Source organism: Miniopterus natalensis, chromosome 8 (assembly GCF_054644295.1).
Source record: "Miniopterus natalensis isolate mMinNat1 chromosome 8, mMinNat1.hap1, whole genome shotgun sequence".
Taxonomy (NCBI): Eukaryota; Metazoa; Chordata; class Mammalia; order Chiroptera; family Miniopteridae; genus Miniopterus; species Miniopterus natalensis.
In genome coordinates this window covers 22,004,817-22,027,646 of record NC_142088.1, presented here as the reverse complement: position 1 = coordinate 22,027,646, position 22,830 = coordinate 22,004,817, and the positions used below count along the sequence as shown (strand labels likewise).

At 36.7% G+C, this 22,830-nt stretch overlaps 1 protein-coding gene across 1 annotated transcript; it reads right to left on the bottom strand.

The window, feature by feature from the left end:
- Positions 1-708: 708 nt before the first annotated feature.
- Positions 709-21,888, bottom strand: ICA1L (islet cell autoantigen 1 like). Its single transcript, XM_016208813.2, has 11 exons — positions 21,727-21,888; positions 19,381-19,453; positions 17,549-17,672; positions 16,200-16,398; positions 14,286-14,411; positions 12,828-12,926; positions 11,487-11,572; positions 9,405-9,448; positions 7,079-7,321; positions 3,685-3,774; positions 709-837 (listed from the first exon to the last, which is right to left on the bottom strand). The coding sequence occupies exons 1-11, from the start codon at positions 21,886-21,888 to the stop codon at positions 722-724; spliced, it is 1,362 nt and encodes a 453-aa protein (XP_016064299.2). The 3' UTR covers positions 709-721.
- Positions 21,889-22,830: the final 942 nt, after the last annotated feature.

Genomic DNA, 22,830 nt, shown 5'->3' with positions numbered 1-22,830 from the left:
TTTCTCATGGTTTATGATATGGAAAGAGACTTTTCTGTCTCTACAGAGGATGGACTTAGCAAATAAATCACCTGCTACTTCCCCACAAATGCTCAATAATGGATTGAGGGGTGCCCATGATTTCCTGTGATGGAAAAAAATTAAGTAATACTACATTTTAGTTTCTAAGTGGAGAAAACAAGCACTAAGTTTCTCTTTGAATTCATGAAAGCAAATTGAGTTCTCAAATCTCATTCTACCTTTCTAACTAAAGACAAAACTGGTCTGGTTCTAGTGCTATTTTCCATAACGGAAAATTCTCCTCACCACTGTTTTACTTAAAATCCAACCCTAAATCACAATCCAGTTTACATGCTGTCCTCTATCCACATAAAGAAGTCTCACAGCCAGCAAGGCAACTTACATATCAAAGGCTTTCCAAAGAAATAAGCCCAACTCCTTATGGACAGAATTCTTCCTAGCTGTCATTTCAAAATAAATGTTTATATCTACTTGAAACTAGTTTGTAATATTTTCCACATATTATCAACAGCGGCAAATCCAAGATATTAAAGAGACAAGTGTATTCAAATGTGGTCCTTACCATCTGTCTAAAGCTGGCTGACAGTGTTATTTTCACAAACAATGCTGTTGTGTATGGATTACAACATAAACTTTCCACAAAGGCAATATGTTGCAAAATTGACATCTCAAGGCCACTGAAGTGACATCGTAACTTCGGTCAAGCATTAAGAAGTTCATCATCCGAGTGTCCAATAGCATCTGGGTTTGAAAGTGGATCCATGTCTGCAAATAGATTGAACCAGGCTGACATGCCTTGGTTACCATGGTTGGGAGCTATTAAAAAACACACACACATTAAAGAGTGTCAGGTTTTTGAAATCACATTGTTGTACCACTTTTATGATTTTAAAGTAGATGCTCCTTTTGAATCAAAAAATTTTAAGGCAACTGACAAGAATAAACTATCAATTACATCTCCTTAAAGATAATTTTGGCAAACTACTGCAGATACCTGTACTTTGCTGAGGCTCTCATATCTAAGTGATTGCATGTTGCACTGAGAAAAGACCTGATTAAAAGTGAAAAGGCAGCCCGGCTGGGCGTGGCTCAGAGGTTGAGCATCGACCTATGATCCAGGAGATGGCTGTTCGATTCCCAGTCAGGGCACATGCCTGGGTTGCAGGCTCAATCCCCAGTCGGGTGTGCAGGAGGCAGCCGATCAGTGATGACTCCCTTATTGTTGATGTTTCTTCCTCTCCCTCTCTCTGAAATCAATAAAGATAGTTGTTTTTTTTTTTAAAGTGAAAAGGCAGGCAGTAGTAAAGTCTTCTGAGAAACACTAAGATAATTTATACATGGCTCTCAGATAAGGTTCAAAATGAAAAGTAATCTTTGTTCCTACTACAAAGTGGAAATGTTACATTTGTAAATTTAGTGCCTAAAATGTTTATTATAAAAGAAATATTAAAATATTAACATAAGGGGGGAATCCCCCTAACCCTATCACATTAACACACCTAACAGTTGTCATTTTGGTTTTCAGTTGTTTCATTTGTCTTTTTCATGTGTACTTTACAAATTTTTTATATAATTTTTTAAAATTTATTTTTTAATTAAAATTGACATACAATACTGCATTACTTTCAGGTGTATAACATAGTGATTAGACATTTATATAACTTAAAAGAAGATCACCCCAGTAAGTCTAGTACCCATCTAACACCATGCATAATTATTACAATATTATTGACTATATTCCCTATGCTATACTTTATATCCCCATGAATTTTTAGAAAAATATTGATTCATTGGTTGTTTAGAGAGACAGAGGAAGGGAAAGAGACGAGAGAGAAATGTCAGTTTGTTATTTATGCATTCCTTGGTTGATTCCCATATGTGCCCTGACAGGGGATCAAACTAGCAACCTTGGCATATTGGGACTATGCTCTGACCAACTGAGCTACCTGGCCAGGGCTCTGTGGCTTTTTAAAAATCCTCAATGGAAGATATTTCTTCCATTGCTTTTCAGAGAGAGCAGAAGAGAGGGAGAGAGAGAGAGAGAAACATCGATGTGAGAGAGATACATCGATTGGTTGCCTCCCTCACTCACCTCAGCCAGGGGCTGGGGATCAAGCCTGCAACTGAGGCATGCGACCTTGCCTGAAATGGAACCTGAGACCCTTCAGTCCTTGGGCCGGCACTCTAACCACTGAGCCAAACCAGCCAGGGCCTCCGTGACTAGTTTTATAGGAAAAGGAGAAATAAGAAAACAATCCCATTGACAATTGCGCCAAAAGAATAAAATACCTAGGAATAAATTTAACCAAGGAGGGAAAGTACCTATTGTCTCAAAACAATAAGACATTGAAGAAATAACTTGAAGAGGACACACATAAATGGAAGGATATACTGTACTCATAATTGAAAGGATTACTATTGTTAAATTGTCCATACTACCCCAAGCAATCTACATATTCAATGTAATTCCTATCGAAATACCAATGGCAGCCTTCTCAGAACTAGAACAAATAATCCTAAAATTTATATGGAACCACAAAAGACCAGAAATAGCCAAAACAGTTTTGAGAAAGAAGAACAAAGTTGGAGGTATCATGGTCTGTGGTTTCAAACTATACTACAAAGCTATGATAATCAAAACAGTATGGTACTGGTACAAAAACAAATATCAATAGAACAGAATAGAGAGTTCAGAAATAAACCCTCTTTATATGGTCAACTAATCTATAACTAAGGAGGTAAGAGTATACAATGGAGTAATGGCAAGTGGTGCTGGGAAAACTGGACAGATATATTTAAAAAAATGAAACTGGCCCACTTTCTTACATGATATACAAAAATAAACTCAAAATGGGTTAAAAACTTAAATGTAAGACCTGAAACCATAAAACGCCTAGAAGAAAACATAGGTAGTAAATATTTTATATCAGTCTCAGTAATATTTTTTTGAATATGTCCTTTCAAGCAAGGGAAATAAAAGCAAAAATAAACATATGGGATGTCATCCAATTAAAAAGCTGCTGCCCAGTGAAGGAAACTATCAACTAAACAAAAGACACCTACTGAATGGGAGAAGATATTCACTAATGATATATTGGACAAGCATTTGATATTCAAAATATATAAGAAACTCATATACCTCAATAACAAAAAAATACACAGTACAATCAATAAATGGGCAGAGGACATGAAAAAATACTTTTCCAAAGAGGATATACAGATGGCCAACAGATATATGGACCAGCTCTACAGACACTAATATGTAAGTAAGCGATATGTTAGTAATTACTATGTACCAGGCCCTATGCTAATGAGTGCCTGAATGCATTATTTATCATTAAGTGTCCTGTAATCAAAGAGGATCTTCTCTCCCCAGTGGTATTATCCATTATAAACTAACCTTAACACAAAATATAAAAGATTACAGAATTTAGTTTACTATAGCAAGATCACAAATTTCTATTCAATTCTTTCTATAGTGAGGGATAGCCAGGTATAGCTTTCATTATAATTTATAAAATAATATTTATTTATATTTATAAATACATTTATAAAATATTTTTTTGGATAATATGAGATGAAGACTCTAAAGTGACCCTTTTCTAAATTTGTCTGAATTTGACTGATTGTTATGATGGCAAAGAATATAAATAAATAACTTACATTTTGTTGATTTCTTTGGACTGTGTGAAGGCACTGGCTGGCTATCAGTGTTCGAAAGAGGAAGTTCTAGTCCCCCTTTGGAAGCCCAGCCTGGGGGGAGGGAGGTAATGAATTGTCTATTATTAATCAAATAGCAAGTAGCATCAGAAAAACAAGAAAAGGTAAAAATATCTAGTAAGTCCTCCAACCTTTGTTCCAGGGTAAGATTCTACAGTGTAATAGGTATAAAACACTTAGAATTTATCTGCAATTATGTATTTTATTCAAATAATCTAATTTTAGTCCAAGCTAGAGTTAGACTTCCTTACACTTTTCAAAGTGCTTCTGAAATACAGTCATGCACTACATAATGACAATTTAGTCATTGACAGACCACATATAAAACCGTGGTCCCATAACATTATAATGGAGCTGAAAAATTCATATTGTCTAATGATGTTGCAGCCATCGTGACAACACGACAGAGTGCAGTGCATTCCTCACGTGTTTGTGGTGACGCTGGTGAGACAAGCTTGCACGGCCAGTGTATAAAAGCACAACACACTTACAGTTACAGCGGGCTATACTGCCTAGGTTTGTGTAAGTGCACTCTCTGATGTTTGCAGGACGACAAAATCACCTAATGATACATTTCTCAGAACGTTTCTCCATCTTTACTATTATTATTATTATTATTTTTTTTAATCCTCACCTGAGGATATTTTTTCCATTGCTTTTCAGAAAGAGTGGATGGGAGGGAGGGAGGAAGAAAGGGGGGGGAGAGAGAGAAACATCCATGTGAGAGAGACACACTGATTGGCTGCCTCCTGCACATGCTCCAACTAGGGCCAGGGATCGAGCCTGCAACTGAGGTACGTGCCCGTGGCCCGGACTGAACCCAGGACCCTTCAGTCCACCAGACGACGCTCTAACCACTGAGCCAAACTGGCTAGGGCCATTTCCCCATCTTTAAGGGGCACATGACTGTAAATATCCAAGTTTTATTTTAACAATTACAAATGGATAAGGTATAGGAAGAGAAGTCCTAAGGAGTGCGGAAGAGAGGAAACAGATCTGACAATTAGAATCCTGAAACCAGCAATTGTATTTATACTCTTAGACTCAGTAATCCCAATCCTAGAAATATAAGGAAATAATTTGAAGGAAAAAGTGCATGCATGGTTATGTTTACTGCAGCATTATCTATAAAATGAAAAAGTAGAAATAATAAGGAAGGAATTAAGTAGATGATGGTGGATAAATGTGACAAAATGCAATGTAGTAATTTAAAAGTTCATTATGAATACTCTTGGTAACACAGGGAAATATTTGCTGTAACATGACATTATTTATACTATAATTAAAATACAGCACTAGAAAGGAAGTTAGGTTATCCTCCTACTGCTTTCCTTGTAAAGAAGAGATCATTTGAGGTGCAAGATCCTATTTGGGGTTCCTATAACATAGATCTTTTAACTCTCAGGGCAGCTCAGTTTCCTTGTTTACATCACAGGAGCAAAAGACATAAACATAAAGGAAAGGCTAGTGTTGTAGAAACAGTCCTGTACTAGGAGGCAGGAAACCAGATTTTGGTTTCCTCTTTACTTTAAACAGCCTGATTACCTTAAATTAAGCAAGACACACACACACACACACTGAGTTCAGTGGCCTCAGCTAGTACACGGAAATACCCTGTTGGCCTACAGGAAGGGACCAGAACAAATATTCTAAGTGGTGAAGAAAGATTGTTGAGATTGTATTTCCAGCAAGAAAGAGAAGAATCCAGTGCTGCTAGAGATGTGGCAAGTTAAGGAGAAAGAGCAGAAGTTCATAGGGGAGAATGAATCAGTTTGGAAATATTTATAACACCTGAGTCATCGATATGCCATATGAGAATTATTTTTTTCTAAAACTTTACTATTGCAAAACATCTGAATTACCCTAGAGTGCCTCTTTATCAAATAATACTGTCCATTCTTACATTTAGGCTATTTAACAAATTCTTACTTAGTGACTGTTTAACTGATATTTATATTTACTTATTGAGTTAACTTTATGTTGCAAAAATAAATCCCCCCACAGGCCATGCCCTTGAGGTGCTTGCAGATTGCATAAAATATAATGGTCCTGCAGATAAAGTATGAACATAGGTATTTTAATACAAAGTACAATGCATTAAGACACTGTTAGGTGCTGTGAGGCTTTTTTTCAAGGGTTAAAATCTACTAGGGGATAGAGATATAAGGCAAGATAAACTATGATTAGAACCATGGGAACATAAACCACTACGTGGCCAGAGGAGGGAGAAACCACTTCCCTTTGGCAGTACTGAGGAAATCGTCAAGGGCTGGCTGTCCTGGAGCAGACACTGGGTGGCGAACCTAATACTCAGGCTCAAGCCCAAGTTCCAAAACTGAAACATCGTAAGTGACAGAGGTGACACAGCAAAGATGCCTCAGAAGGATCTGAAAATGCTCACTATAGAAAATCCTCATTTTATAGAAAATGGAAAGTGCTTTGAAGGAAGGTAGGAGATAAGGGTGGACATGCGGGCACAGGCAGGTTTTATCCTAGCGCCCACGGTGCTTCGTTTTAAATAATGTGAGCAGGTACTGGCAGAATGTGCTTCATGGAGAGAACACTCTGGAGGATGTGTGGAGAATGAACTGGAGTTTGGGAGACCTGTGAGGACAACTCTAGCAGAAACCCAGGAAACCAAATGAGGTTCTAAATGGCTGTGGTAGGTAGTGGAGGCAGAGAGGGAAAGTGGGGAATTTGAGGCGTTTTAGAAGGAGAATAGACAGGGCTTGGAAGTGGGGAGCAAAGTGACTCCCAAGGAGCTGGGTTGGACACAGGACGATAAACAGTAGGTGAGTAGAGGGAGTCTTTGACATATAAACAAAGCAGGTGACCCTTTCCTCAGGAAAATACTGTGCCCCCAGCTTTCTCCTGTAGTCCCCATGCCTGCAGCCTTGCCCAGAAGGCTGCCATAGAACCAGCCTCCAGAGCTGCTCCTTTTTCCCTTGTCAACTCGGAACCCACAGGAAGAACACACCAAGTTCTGCTAGGTGGAAGAAACCTCGTGCCTGCCCTAGGTAGGGGTAACTTAGCAGGTCAAGAGTTTCAGACAAGACACTGGTTTTCTACGTAGAGAAGATACCTGGGAAAGTCAATGAAGAAAATGTGGGGTTTGGTGGAGGTGGCAGGAAAGCAGCCCGTGTTTCACTCTTGTTGATAGACTCCAGTGGTGATAATATGTTATTTTTCCAGTTGACTGGTGTGACTGCGGATTTTATCTAGCAGTACTGAAGTTAATTAAAATCAATCTTGTTGATTTTAGCATCCACATGTACAATATTTTGTTTCACAAAGACAAAATAAGTCATGGGTGTCCAAATGTTTCATAGACACTTACTGTTGAAAGCTCCAGCAGCATGAAGGCCAAGGTCAAAGAGATGTGAAGGAAGGAAACTTCTGGAATGAGCAAGAGGCTCAGACCCCACAGACAGCTCCTGGAACATGAGGTTCCCAAAGGCAGTCTGACATTCTTGAGTAAATTCACTAGTACTTGAAGAACCAGGACTTAGGAGGTTGTTCAGAAATGAGAATTCCTTCTCAAAATCATCTTCCAGTGAATCTACAGGTAAATCTTTTGCAACTGTTTAGTGAAAATAAAAACAAAATGGATTTTTTCTTTTTGAAGAAGTAAGGGTAGGATGTAGGGCAAGTCAAATTTGTTTCATTGCTTTCATATTTTATTAACATAACTTTTAATAAACAAACTGGAAGTTTATGTGAAAATTACTTCTAATTAGGCTATGGATCAAAGTGACATTTCACAACGAACATATAACAGTTATGAATATCTATATATGAAATAATTAAGCAACCACCTATGTAAGACAGACTACAGGAGATGCAAGGAGAAATACAAATTAATAGTAGGAGACTTTAATGTATCACTTGGTAAAAAAGTCCAAGAGGAGAAAAGTAAAGATATAAGAGACCTAAACAGCATAATCAATAAGGTAGCTGTTTTGAATATATACAAACCCTAATAGAAAATATACCTTCTTTTCAAGTACACATTGAAAATTCACAAAAATGAATTATACTGAGGTACAAAAAAAATCAGTGAATTTCTTAAAGTAGGAAAATTATAAACAACATGCTCTGATAATGCAATAAAATGAAGTCATTTTAAAAATGAAACAAAAAATGAAAAGGCTCTTCTACCTGTAAATTTTAATACATTTTACTAACTCTTGGTTGAAAAGGGAATGGAATTTCTAAAAAATAATGATAAAGAAGACATTTCATATTACAGGGTGGGACAAAAGTAGGTTTACAGTTGTTGATATGGAAAATAATAATAACAAGAATAAACTCATATATAACTGTAAACCTACTGTCACCACACCCTGTATAATCAATTCATGGGATACTTAAGTAGCAATTAACAGGAAAAATCATGACCCTAAACAACTTTACCAAATAAAAATGAAAGAGAGGGGCTTTCAGCATGATAGAGTGAGGAGGTCTATGGACCTGCACACCAGTTTTTAAATAACTGGTGGAAATTATTTTTAAAATAACCATTTAAATTCTCTAGAAATTGTTCCAAGAGCACACATCGAATGAAGAAAATTTATTCAAGAAAATAAATTAAAAATCAGAAAGAATGAGAGACTGGCATTTGAACTAAGAACCACTCCCTTCCTCCCCACTTCCAGTTCAGTAAGATGGAAATTCCACTCCAGCCTTGTGCAGCCAAAAACATAAGGCTCCCTCTCTCTCTCCCAAGCTCTCAGTTAAGAGCTTTCTTTCCAGGAGGAACAGGAGGATGTCAGCATTTCATATCCTGTCCCCAGTTACCTGTTGCTAAGGCAAAGTCCTGGGGAGTACGGTCAAAAGATGGAAGCTCCCATTTCCCACTGAGACACCAAGACCCCAGATGAAGGCTGATTTGGCACGCTGAAAATATGGGGGCCCTCATCACTTAACCTTGCTCATAAGGTGGTAGTTTTACACAGGAAGAGGCAAACCAAAAACACCTAAGACTACTGTTACTCTCCTAACTTAGTACTCAACTCCTAGAGCAAGGATGTCTTTTAGAGAGAAACATGAGATCTAACAAAGCCAAACTCATAGAAACAGAGTAGACTGGTAGTTGTTAGAGGCTGGGGGGGAGGGGAAATGGGGAGATTGGTCAAAGGTTACAAGTAAGTTCTGGGCATCTAATGTACAGCATGATAATTATTAGTTAGCTACTTGACAGTGGCTAAGAGAGTAAATCTTAAATGTGCTTACCCCCAAAATAAATATGGTAATTATGAGAGGTGATAGATGTTTTACCTAATCTTACTGTGATAATAATTTTGTAATATATATATAAAATCACACTGTACACCTTAAACTTACACAGTGTTAATGTTAATTACAAGTCAATACAGTAGAATAAATAAAGCTAAATCAAAAGTGTTTGTACATAAGAGATTTATAAAGTGACTTAAGGGGAGGGGGTTTTGGAGACTAGGTGACTAAGGTGAAGGGATTAAAAAGTACAAATTGGTAGTAACAAAATAGGCACGAGGATATAACGTATAGCATAGGGAATATAGTCACTAATATCATGCTATGTATGTATAGTCAATCATTTCACGCTTTGTCATAGTTTTTAAAAAAGTGTTTTGACATTTAAAATGTGAACATTTCACATTTTAATGAATTTACCATCTTACCTGATTCACTTCCTGAGCTCACTTCCTCATTTGACAAAACTAACCTACAGTAAAAACCAAAAAGTGCAAAATTTTGGTTAAAATGCATTTGGGACTCATATTCCACAGTTTAATATGTGGTTTTTATTTTATTTTAAACTGGTTGTCGGGTAGATCCCTTAAAATCTGTATGAGACAAATCCTGCTCCTCCTCTAGATCTACACTGATGAGAACATAATCCTTCACCCTTATTCACTCAGCAAACATTTACTGAGTATTGACGAAGCACCACCCACCGTGTTCAGCATTATAGGCACTATGGTAGCACTATATTTTTGAGAACATCTGTCACCAAAGCCATTGAATATAAAGTTTAGCTTTCAAGCACTGAAGGGTTTTTACTCAACAACACTTGGGAACTACAGAGAGGGAACGAAGAACTGCAGGAAAAATGGAGTACTCTAATTTGAACAACAAAGTGATGTTTGCAAAAGAATACAAATTTGCCTAAAATATTCTCAGTCAATACTAATTTTGGATATTTATATCAGCCATCTGGTGTGAAAATAAAAAAATGAGAAAAAGATGCCCTGGCCAGGTAGCTCAGCTGGTTAGAGTGTCGTCCCGATACACCAAGATTGCAGGTCCCCGGTCAGGGCACATATAAGAATCAACCAATAAATGCATAAATAAGTGGAACAACAAATTCATGTTTCTCTTTCTCTCTTCCTCCCTCCCTTCTTTTTCCCCTCCCTTTCTCAAATCAATAAAAAATAAAGAAGAAAAAATGAGACAAAGAAATTGAACACAGATTTAGTCATTCCTGGAATATAGCCTCATAATTCTAGTATTGAAGGTTGTTTTTAATAAGTTTTTAAGGTTATTTAAAAAAACAACACAATACTTATTTGCAAATACCACAAAAATAAGCCTACAGAGCAAATACATATGACTTAGAATGAAATTTCCAGGATACATACATGGTTTTTCAAACAACTTGGATGAAGAGAAGGTGGAATGCTTTGGAATCTGTTAACTCAAAAGGTAGCTCTCATAATGCTGAAGATACATGAGAAGATTTTGAATAAAAATTTCATGAAATGTGATACTGGGAAAAATTTACTAGATTAATATATTTAACATGATTTTAAATGTCACTGTAGAACTAAGTTAAGCTTAATTTATAACTATTCACTTGATTATTTAATCTACATCCTAAAATATTTACAAATTCAAGTTAGCCAAAAATTTGTTTGAATTTCCCCACAGAGAAAAGAGGAAAATGCTTATATTTCAGATCCCTTTCCACTCAACAGTATATGGTTTATAATTGTTTGGGCCTTATTTCTGGGTCCATTATTATACTCAGTATAATCTGGTTAAAATGGGAAGTAAGTGGCAGCTCTAAAAGGGAAACAAAGGTAAGATGTAATAAAAGGGAAATAGGCAACATGAAAGATGTTCAGGTAACCAGGCCCAGGCCCATCTGGGTTGTTTTGAGGATTGATTTTCAACAGCTTCTGTACTCCCTGCTGGCACCTGTCCCTTTGTTTTTCAAGCTGCCTCTTCTGGGAGTCACTAGGTAGAGTGTTTTTTCCCCAATCCTCACCCAAGGATATTTTTTCCATTGCTTTTCAGAGAGAGTGGAGGGAAGGAGGGAGAGACAGAGAGGGAGGGAGGGCGAGGGAGGAAGAGAGATGGGAGAGAGACACATCAATTGGCCGACTGGGGCTGGGGATTGAGCCTGCAACTGAGGTACGTGCCCTTGGCTGGAATGGAGCCCAGGCAGGACCCTTCAGTCCTCGGGCCAGTGCTCTAACCACTGAGCCAAACTGGCTAGGGCTAGGTAGAAACTCTTAATACAAGGTTCAGTCTCCTCCTGAACTATAGAATTTGCTGCAGTCTGGTCTGTAGTCCTGTCTTTGACTTTGCCATGTTAAAAATGGGATGAAAAAATGAGGCTTCAAAGCAAATTTTTAATGTTAATTGGCAAAATGACATAGAAGTAAGTATTCAGTACGCCCGAGAATAAACAACTCTTTCCAAATATGCAATCCTATCCAGGCCCCCCATCATATGAGACACAACTTCCTCCTGCTTACTGATGGAGGTTTTCGGTGAGTGGACTGGTTTCCGTGTGTTCCTTTCCGTGGCCTTTGGTAAACTTGCTTGAAGTGTCTTGTGCTTGCTAAGGATGAGAAATTCACTGTTAAGTGTGTGAGAAGAATCTATTCCTCTCTTTGTGCAAACAAAATGAGAATAAAAATTCTAAAGAACAGTATAAAATAGGAACAGCTCTGAAGTAGATAGAGAGAGAGATGGGCAATGTGTGCCAGTATGAACTGAACTGAGCCCCGTGTCCTTGGAAACCACACACACAGTAACGTGGGCTAGCCACAGGGTTTACGACTTTGTGATATGCCAAAGACAACTTATACTGTGTTGCTAGCCTGTACAATGCTTTACAAACAGCTCAGGATTTTCAACTTCAATTCTGAGCAGAAATTGGATATTAAATTTGGCTAAATACATAGTATGCTATCCAGTGAAGTATTAATATAGAAAAAGTGAAAAAACAACACACACACAGCAAAAAACAAAAGCACTAATTCAAAGGCATTATTAGACTGTGATATGTTATGTCAGAACATGACTTAAAAATCCATAGCAACGCCAGGAATATACAGTAACAAGACATGAATCTATCACAGACACCATGTCTAGCTTGAACAAATCTATCAACCTTTTCAAACTCTACTGAAAATAAGGCAGAAAGATAAATTTGAAGTTACTGAAATCTAGCCTAGCAGAACGGTAACTACAGTGTGACTCTGCTGAATAAGCCGTGTGCAAAGAAGGTGGATAGGAAGATATGCAAATGTTAAAAGCATTATAATCATAGGCAGAGGGCACCTTTTATACATAGGTGTTACAGAAAGAGCTGATCTAATGCAGTAGTCTCTTCAGGTGCAGTCACACATATATAATGACCAAACTGGCACAATTTTTTTATCATGAATCACATCTAAGACATGAGTGTGAAAGTAAAGCAAGGAACTTTTTCTTTAACTTATACAATTGTCAGGTAGGTAACCTGATAATTTTTTGAAACACATGACCACTTTCTATCACTTGTTCCTCTTAAGTTTTTCCTTTCTATAATCTTATATCTCTCTTGCATTTTAATTTTTTTCTCACATTCTCCCTCTTCTATTATCCCCTATTATCTTGAGCCCACCAGCAATATTCCCAGGTATTTTTTTAGTGTTGCTGATGGCATTTGGAATCAGGGAAGTGCAGATAAATGACTGGCCGAAGGAGTATGAAAAAATGTTTCCCAATGTTTTGTAAATTTGAAATTAGGCTTAGCAAAAAATAGTTTCAATGTTATTACCCAAATGAAGTGTAATATATCTAACAAAAGAACACGGAAAGAAATGTACCTTGAGAGCTACAAAATCATATGGGTGTAAGCCAACGTAGGCCCCATGGATTTGGGACATCATTTGAGCTGTTTTCTCCCAGAATGCAAGCAGTGTTCTCTGCAGAGAAAGAAAAGCTGACATTACAGTTCTGCTTCCTCTCCATGATTTTTTTCAGTGCTATTTTCCCCCACTCGTGTGGTAGATGAATAGTTGCCAAGTAATAAGCAGGAACTAAAATCAATTTTCAAGTTTGGGGAACGAGAAAGCACTGTAAATACTAATTCTGCCCAAGAACTGGCTGTGCACATGCATGTCTGTGAGCTGTCTGTACACAGCGCTGGAACGGACACTGGAGCCAGCAGAGGGGACGTGCAGCCTAGCAGATGAAATTGGCGGATCGGAACACCCCCTGAGGAATCCAAAAGAGAATGTTAAAAGCACAAGAATACCATATTTGTATCAGGGGTATGTGTAAATCTTTATGTTTGTAAGTATATATGGTCTTTTATTACCTGGAGAAAGATAAGATGCACCGCTAAATTTGGTCTTTCATTTACGGTTCAAGAAAGACTTGCCCCCAAAATGTGTCCTCAACCCATACAAGTTCCCTGCTGCTCTAAGGTTCCTGTTCAAAGCGAGGGGGATGAATGGAGAATAGAGGAGAACTGAGCAGACGGCTCCTGTGGCTCAGGCATTGTGCTACAGATTGTCATACACTCTTATTTTTGAGCGCATCCTTTCTAGATTCCTGAACTGCACAGTCCTGAAATGATTAGGAAGATTTCCTACAAGCAGCAGTGAATGTCAATTTCCTTTAATTTACTACTTTTTTGTGTAAATACAGCTTATGCTCCTATTCTGCCATTTACAGATACACGTTTAAATCAGTAACTGCTATTTGTTAATATCCATCTTGTTCATCGTATGCTATTTATGTGTGACTTGGGGTAGTAATATAAGCACAAGTGAGACTTTTGAGGTTAAAGTGATGCGGACAGCAACTTTGGCAGAATAAAAAGAACACATAACCTAGAATTAGAGATTGTAGGTTTTTAAGCCCAACATTGCCGTTTACTTTAATTCCCATAGGTTTCACTTTCCTCATCCCTAAAATGACAGAAAAATTTAAAAACATTTTGGGCCACAGCGTCTTTCCTTCCAGTGAAATTATATGCAGAAGTTCAAAGTGGAGTAGCTGAAATCCTCCCTCCTCAGCCCTAGACCGTCTCTAGGTCTCTCTTTCTCTCCTGGGACAACAAGGGGGTAATGTGAAGCTACTGGAGTAGGCGATCCTAAGGTCTTTCTCAGTCTGGAATTCTATGATTTTCTGACTGTTATAACCTCAGTAAGTCAATTTTAGCAAATCAAAGGAATCTGATTAGTTCTACATTCTGTTACATCCTTTAGACAACCTTTAAAAAGGAATCTCACCACTCATCTTTCCTGCAAGGACCTGCTGACCATGGAGGTGGGTACCTGGTAGGTCGTGAGCGAATGTGATAACATATTGCAGCGACTCGCTCCAAGTAAGTCCACTTTCTGACAGACATCCATCTTTAACTTGTCGAAAGAAGCTTTGCTATTTCTCACTTCGATCTGCACCTGCAACCACAAAAATGTTAATTATTATTACTGATAATACAAATTATAAATATACCACAAAGGTTCATGATACGTATTTTCGGACACATGATATTACAAAAAGAAGACAAATTCCTTTTCCCTGTATTATTATTTCATGATTAATGGTAAAGATTTTGGCTATTTTTAGTAATTGTATGCGTTTCTTTCCTGATCTCTTTAGGCTGAGATAGTATGCAAAGATAGATGGAAAGTATATAGAAGAAGAAGAAGAAAAAAAGCAGTAAGTGAAAAGTAATGTCCAAAATGACTGATGGGCAATATTTAGGTAAAAGCAGAATAATGGAAAGGGGATATAGTTAAGAAGTGTTGAGAAGCATTAATAATAGTTCTAAGTCATGGATATAGTTATACATTTAAATGCATTCCTATTCTATTTCTTATACATAAGATGAGTCATATGTCACCAAGTAGTGTGAATACTCAACTTTTAAATATACTCATTCATTCAAAAAATATTTGTAAGGTATCTATTATGTGCCATGCACTGTGCTGGCACTGGGTTATTGTGGTGAACAAAACAGGTTTCTTCCCCAACATCCCTGAGTGGGAAGCACAGGAAAAAAAAGAAGTAAATAAATAGGTAAGATAATCTAAAGCTGTAAAGATAACATAAGTGAACAGAAATGGGTGACTACTTTTGATAAGATAATCAGGGAAGCCCTTGGTGGGCTCATGCATGATGTTTGAACTGGGACACAAAGGTGATGAGCAGGCCATGCTAACACGCTAAGGAGAGCATTCCAGGTCCAGGGAAAGCATGGGGAAACGTCCTGCGTATGGGAGGTGTTGGCAGAACAGGAAGGAACAGGGTAGAACATATTCCTTGCTGGAGCACAGAAAGTCAGTTCAAAATGTTGCTGTAGAGGATCCAGGGGTCAGACTGTGCAGGAATATTTGCATCCAGATAAGAGGTTTGGATTGTATTCTTTTTTTTTTTTAATTGGAGTGAAAGCCACATAACATTTAACCATTTGAAAATTTACAACTAAGTGATATTAATGCATCCACAGTGTTCTGCAACCACTGCCTTGGACTGTATTCTAATTGCCAAGTATTATAAAGGGAATAAAATTACAGGTTGCTGGGGCCTGAGGCCATGTGTTCATCCACTTCCCAGATGTGTTGGGAGTCATCAATGAGGCAAACTACTTATGCCAGCTGGTACAGAATAAAGGCTTCATCAATAGTACATATGATTTTTATTATAGGTCCTCTAAATATTTATGAAATGAAGGACTGGATGAATTTTATTATTCATGTATGGTAAATTTAGGTGATACAATTTATAATAAAGAGTTTATTCAGAAAAAACATATGTCCATACATAGATAGTTGCTTTAAAAGTCTGGTCAAACTATGTATTGTGGCAGGATGAAAAATTTGATCACCTTTACTTTACTTATAATAATCATTTTACCTGAATTTTTACTTACATATTTTTCCTCATTAATAAACTATTTCCTCCTGAAAACAAGCCCAAAAATCCAGGTAAGAAACGTTTAAAGGGTAGTTAGATCTATTATGAGGGGGATAAAGAAACTGATAGATGGGACTGATGGGTTGGTGATGCCACGCAAAGAACAGAAAAAAAGGGTGACAACCTTTTGTACATCAACCAAGATCTCCAAGCAGCCAAGAATTTATAATATCCCATTTTGTCAAAAATAGTCTGACCTTGATTAAGTTATTCTGTAGAAGTTCAACAGGTTTATGCATCAAGAAAAGGAGAGGGATGTATTTTCATACTTTTCTGAACTTTTCCATTTGTTTTAAGGTGTCTGGGTCCAGTTCTTGGGATACATCTTTCATCCACAGCAGAGCTCCTCTGTACTCGGTGCGTGCCTGCTCCATCCGATTAACTGTCATCAAGGTATCAGACACTGCCCTTTGACTGAAGGTTGTTACTTCTTGTTTAAGACGAGACAGGGGCGTACACAGGGCCAATCTAATGGCAGAGAGGTAAAAATCAGAGAGCTGTACATCCCATAAGCAAAACAAAACAAAACAAAAACAAAGGTTTACAACAGCCATAAAGCATGTTTGCTGTCAAGATGAGCCTATAAATAGGAAATTATTAAGATGCCTAAAGAGATTTTGAAAGCAAATAAGGATCAGATAGCCAACTTTGAATTGTCAATAAAAATGTGTCTGTATGTTTCCCTTTTCTTATTTTAGGAAATATATTATTTTTGCAACATTTTAGATGTTAATCCACATATATAACCTATCAAGTAAACCTGCCATTTCTAAAAGAGTTCCATGGGCCAAAGAGATTCTGTATTTATAAAGCATTATCCTATAAATAGAAAGCCTTTTATCTGGCAAATTTAGGAAAAACTTGGGTATAGAAAAGCAGGTGAAATACTAGAAGAACTAGTGAGGATCGAGTTCTCCGCAGCTGACGTTAAGAAACAAGGCCTTAAGAACCGCAGTCCAGCCCAGCTCCTCTGGTCGGCTTTTGACATTAGAGGGTCCTGTATCGAGTGTGAGTCACTGCCTTAAAGATGGACTCTGGTGCTGACTTGGTGTTTCAGAAAAAAGACCACTTAAGTTGTCAATTGTCATTACAGGCCTGATAAGGCCCGGCATTTTCTTTAGAAAAATGCAAAGATTTTTGGCTGTATTCACTAATTGTACGACATTCTTTGCAGCAGGTATCTTTAAGATAAAAAAAACTACAAAATGATAAATGCAAAGTATATAATTAAGAAGAAAACATTTTCTCTGCTTAAAAAGAAAAGTTCCAATGTACTCATGGATAGTATAGTTTCCAAAAAAGTGAAAAATATATACCTATACATATTTCAATTTTAGTTATGCTATGCCTCTGTTACTTTAAACTCCTTAAGAAATTTAAATACAGGCCTAAAGTCTCTTTCTAGGAATTAAGCAACTAAGAATGTCAGTTTTAAAATAATTATTTAAAACACAAAATAAATAAGAGTTAGGCATCAAAACAATTATATGCTGCAATATATTTCTCTTTTAACCCTCTACTGGAATGATCAATAACCTTTGCAATATGCACATTTAGGGACATACATCACACTGTCATAGTGACTACAAATTTAAGAATGATGCAAAACCACATGAACCTTTGCTTGGCTGAGGAGCAGAGGGCCTTGCCAGTGGCCTCCATCATTCTGCCAGCTTGCGTTGTATCTCGTTCTGCTTGAAACTTTAAAAAGAGCCCTAGTTCATTTTCTTCCTCTGATATAACTAGGAAAAATTACAGTATAGTTAATTGTTTCATTTTTATCATCTGTTTGACACACACACACACAACTACAATTCTCACAGAAATAATTATCTATACATAAGGATTATTGGGGGGGAGGGGGAGAAGAAGACATTTAAAAATGCAATTCCTGGGATCCATTTCCAGAGATTCTGATTTTATAGGTCTGAGGATCTGCTTTCTTTCTTTCTTTTTTTTTTTTAAACAAGCACTCCAGATGTGTCTTTTAAAATGTTTGTATTGATTTTAGAGAGAGAAGAAGGGAGAGAGGGAGAGAGAGAAACATTAATCAGCTGCCTCCTGCACATGCCCAGACCAGGGATCAGACTTGCAACCTGGCTATGTGCCCTGACTGGGAATCAAACTGGCGACCTTTCGGTGCACGAGATAACACTCAACCAGCTGAGCCCACCGGCCAGGGCCAGATGGTTTTGATGCAGTGAATGCATGGAACTCATTTTGGGAAAGACTTTAGTAAAACATAAGAATAAAAAATCCCACAAAATAAAACAAACCCACAAATGATGCATTTTCAAATGTGCAGAGGTGCATTTTAGGATTTGCCTCTTACAAACATTTGTTTCCTATTTAAATTTAACTTATTCTTGACTCCCATCCTGGCTTCAGTTTCTTATGCTCAGTACCACAGACCCACAGATGTCCACAATTTTGCTGCTGAAATCCTAAAAGTTGTGCAGTACCTTACTACTCAAAGTGTGGTCCACGAACCAATGTCAGCCCAGAACCATTTGTTACCAGCCTGTGGTAAGTACCAAAACTGAGAAACGGTTTAGAAACTTTTACTAACTTCACTAAGGATTACATATCTGCTTATTCTGAAAGGTGTGCTTATAATTTTCATCTTCTTTAAAAAATGACTGAAAAAATGACATTTGACCAAATCTCTAAAGGAAGTCAGGGAGCCTGCTATGCAGATATGGCTACTGTGCGGATCAATATGGCTGAAGAGGAGTGTTAGGAAATGAGGTCAGGGCGGTAACCAGGATCCGAGCGGTGGCCACGTCCAGTAGGCCACTGCAACTGAAGCAAGAAAAGAGGTCCAAAGATTTAGTTCCAACTGGAAGACGGCAAGAAGAGAGAAGAATCCAGCAAAGGCAGGAGGAGGAATGACCAGTAGGAGGAAACCCAGGGAAGTATGGTGCCTGGAAACCAGGTGGAGAGAGCGTACCCAGGAGGAGGAAATAATCACTGCGTTCAGTCATGTGGTAAGTCCAGTAAGTGAAGGGCTGAGAATTGGTCATTGGGTTTAGCTCTTTGTTATTATGATAAGAGCAATTTGGTGGAGTGGTGGGGATGAAAATGTAACTGGAGTGAGTACAAGAGAAAGTAGGACAGGAATAAAGAAACTGTGCATACAGACAATTATAATTGTCCAAATTTTCTATTAAAGGAGCAGAGGAACGGCATGGTAACTGCAAGGGCAAGAGTTGGGGGGCGGTCAAGAGAGAGAGTTTATAAATGATGGAAGCAAATCCACTTAATTCTCTGGGCAGGAAAACTGAGTTCAGCAAAATGATTCTGTGTCACAGGACACTGTAAATATTTATATGTTGTCATAAGAAACAATTCATAAAACAGCTCAATAAAATATTTTTACATTAAACATTTCATTCAAATAAATGTTTATATTACATTGGAATTATGGGATATATATCTATGATTTCATACCATTGAGTCTTAGCTGGTATTTCTCAACTATCTTCAGAAGTTCAGTGCATGTCTCTTGAATAGTGTGAAAAACCTTTGAAATATAAATTTTATTAGAACAATTTAGAGAACCATAAACAAATACAAAATATCTGTTGTAAGTACTCTTTCAGAAGCAGAACGTTTTCTTGTAAGTATTATGCCTGTTTTCCTGGACTGTGGTGTACTGCAGTTTGGTTTTATTCCTGATGTAGAAAGCACATTCAGAGTTCCCTCATGATGCACGGGAAAATGTGATAAATACCTGGGAGCTGATAAAAACCTGTAACGGGGAGTGTGTCCTCCCTCAGCTCTGAACTATCTAAACAGCAGAAAGGTAAGTCCAATGAAAACTGCATCAAGGATCGCCAACCACAGATGAAAGAGTGTAAATAACCTTCGAAAGTGTTAACTTGGACTCTGGGTTTTCTCCAATACTGGTCTAAGCAAAAGAGGTCAGTGAATTTACCATAAAAATTAAATAATGTATATCACAACATTAAAATAAATTACTTGTAAATTATTTTTGTTTAGAATTTTCCATGTAATCCCTTTATTACTATGATTGCTAATAGCTAACAGAAAAGTAAATGATCCAGTACACTCCCATTTGAAAGTAAGCACATGAAAATTTGAGAGTAGGACCCATACACATGAGGTCACTCTTCATACATATAAATCGCTGGCACAGGTTTTAGGGTACAGCCTTCTTCTAACAAACTCCTATGCTGAATAATTGCTATGAAACTAGCAAAAAGAACTTGGCACTGTGATATATTAGGCCATAATCCTTTGATTATCAAATAAATTTCCAATATCACCATTAAGCCTGATCATCCTATCTCTGGAGAGGTTTTGCTATTATTTTGATGTTTGATCAGAACTAAGGAAGATTGATAACAGACACTAAAATCTAAATGGAAAGCAACCATCATTTTTTCATGTAAGTGTAGGTATGTTTGAATTGCATTTGGTATATGGATTTGGCAACTTAAAAGGCTGTTTTAAATTCACATGGAACAAGACTAAAAAGAATACAAAAATGATAGTTGTACTATGATGAAGGGATTACGGTTGATTTTTTCCCCCAGGGGTCCTTGAAAGATTTATATACTATTGCTTTTTATTTTTACAATGAAAATATTTTTTTTTTCAGTTTCAGTGAGGTGTAATTTCACAAATAAAATTATAACATAAAGTATACAACATAATTATTGATATAAGTATACAAAAAATAATATTTCTCATTCTTAAAAAAAATAGTATAAATGTGGAAGAAAGTTCTTGGTTGATTCCAAATATTTATCTAATGAACAAGAATACTACTAAAATATAAAATATATCACCCATAGATTACCTAATGATGTAAAACAATACAAAAAATCTACCTCTAGGGAATATGGGTGAAAACAGTGAAGCGTTCCCGTAGTGTTAAAACATATAATACTTATAATAAAGTCCCTTTCCCCATCCCCTCCCCACATTTGACATTGAATCCTAAGAGAAATATTTTTCAAAACAAATAGTAAAAGCTTGTTAATTTGTTATCCATTTCCATATCTGTTATGGCAATGGCATAGTTGACTTATTTACTAAGAATGAAAATACTTAGTAGATTAAGTTCTATTTAATTAGACCTTTATTTTTAAGACTCCCAACAAATCATTTCAAGCGTAATAGAGCATCTGCTTGGAAATCTTTGTACAAGTTATCTTAAATTTGTATATGTTCATGGAATTGGTAAATCTGCATTTAAAAATCCAGGCCTTTCATTAATATACATGAGACTTTTCCTCTAATTATCTTAATTACTTATAAGTTTAAAGTTGTTTCATAGTAATTATTCCTTTTATTTAAAATAAAAAACAGCGAAAAAATGTACTATCAAATACTTTAATAACTCTTTCCCTTAGTAATTGAAACAAAAATTCTAACATAAAGTTCTCACTATCTGATTTCAATTAGTTTATTTCAGTGAGGTGTAAGACTTACCATAAATGTAGTAAAACTATTATGACATGATATATGAGTATGTGGTCTCTATTAAAGATATAATGAATTCATTAACATTTAGCTTAAAAACTATACTACTTATGCAAGAGAAATGACTTAATTCATGATTTACCTAATTTGTGAACACTAATTCTGTTAAGTCTCAATTTGTGAAAATTGTGACCACCTATCCAGAAGAGCTAACAGATGGACACAATTAAACATTGTGTTATCAGATTTGCACTTATCCCAGTAAGTTCTTCATGTGAAAACTTGCAGTCCCCCTTGTAGTCCCACAACCACCAGTTATATGCAACACGGACGCCTCGGATTCACCTCAAGCTTCGCATCCAGGTCGGCGTCAGACGCCACCACGTGCTCATCCTCCCTTTTGCCCGTGGCCTTGAGAAACACCTGCTTCGTTTTCCAGTATTTCTTTTGCATTCTGCTGACTACTGACTGGTCATCTTCTGTTCTAGGTTGCCCAAAGGAATCCATGTAGTCACTACAAGGAAAAGACTAAAATTAAGTCTTTATTTTTTTATTCTTTTTATTTATCTTTATTGTCGAAAGCATTACAGATATTCCCCCTTTTCCCCCCATTGACCCCCCTCCACCCTGCTCCTGCCCTAAAATTAAAGGTCTTTAAAAAATATGTTCAATAATAATTATTTGTTTAGCCAATAGTTAATCTAATTTAAAAAACTAAAAAAAGATGCTAAATAGAATATTAATAGCTATGCTAATGGTTGCTTTGTAGGATCTAAATAATGTTAACTTGTGCAAGTAACAGGTAAAAGGGTTAATGATACTTAATTTGAGTTACATGAATAAGGTAATAAAACTGTTAAGATTTTGTAATAATGGCTGGAAGTAATTCTACTTTATCTGACCAATTTCTCTTTGTAGACATTTATTAGTTTCTAATATTTCCTTTTTGTAATAATACTGCAAAATGAACTTGTGCACACATCTTTGCATACCACTCTCATTTCCTTAGGAAACTTCCTATGGTTATAACTGCTATGTCAGAAGAATACACATTTAATAAATATTCTGAGATATGCAAAGATTCAGATACATACTCTTCTTTAAAAATCATTCAAAGGAATACTTTAGTATCTGAAAAATAAAGATCTTAGATATAGGGAAGATCTGTTATAAAACAAATAGAGCTGGGAACTATAACCTGTAAGATTAAAAATTAATGTCAAAGTGATTATTCTTAACATGGTTACCATGACTACATAAGAAAGGCAAATGTGAAAAGTGCTGCTTAAGGAGAAGTAAAAAAAGAAATAATGGTTTTAAAAACCCAAATTATTCTAACAAATGGTGGGAGGTAGGAACAAAGGGAGGTATTAAAGTATGTGACGCAGTCATCATTTCCAAAGGAATCAATAGATACTAACAAATTCTTAATGTTGGTGAAGAAAGAGG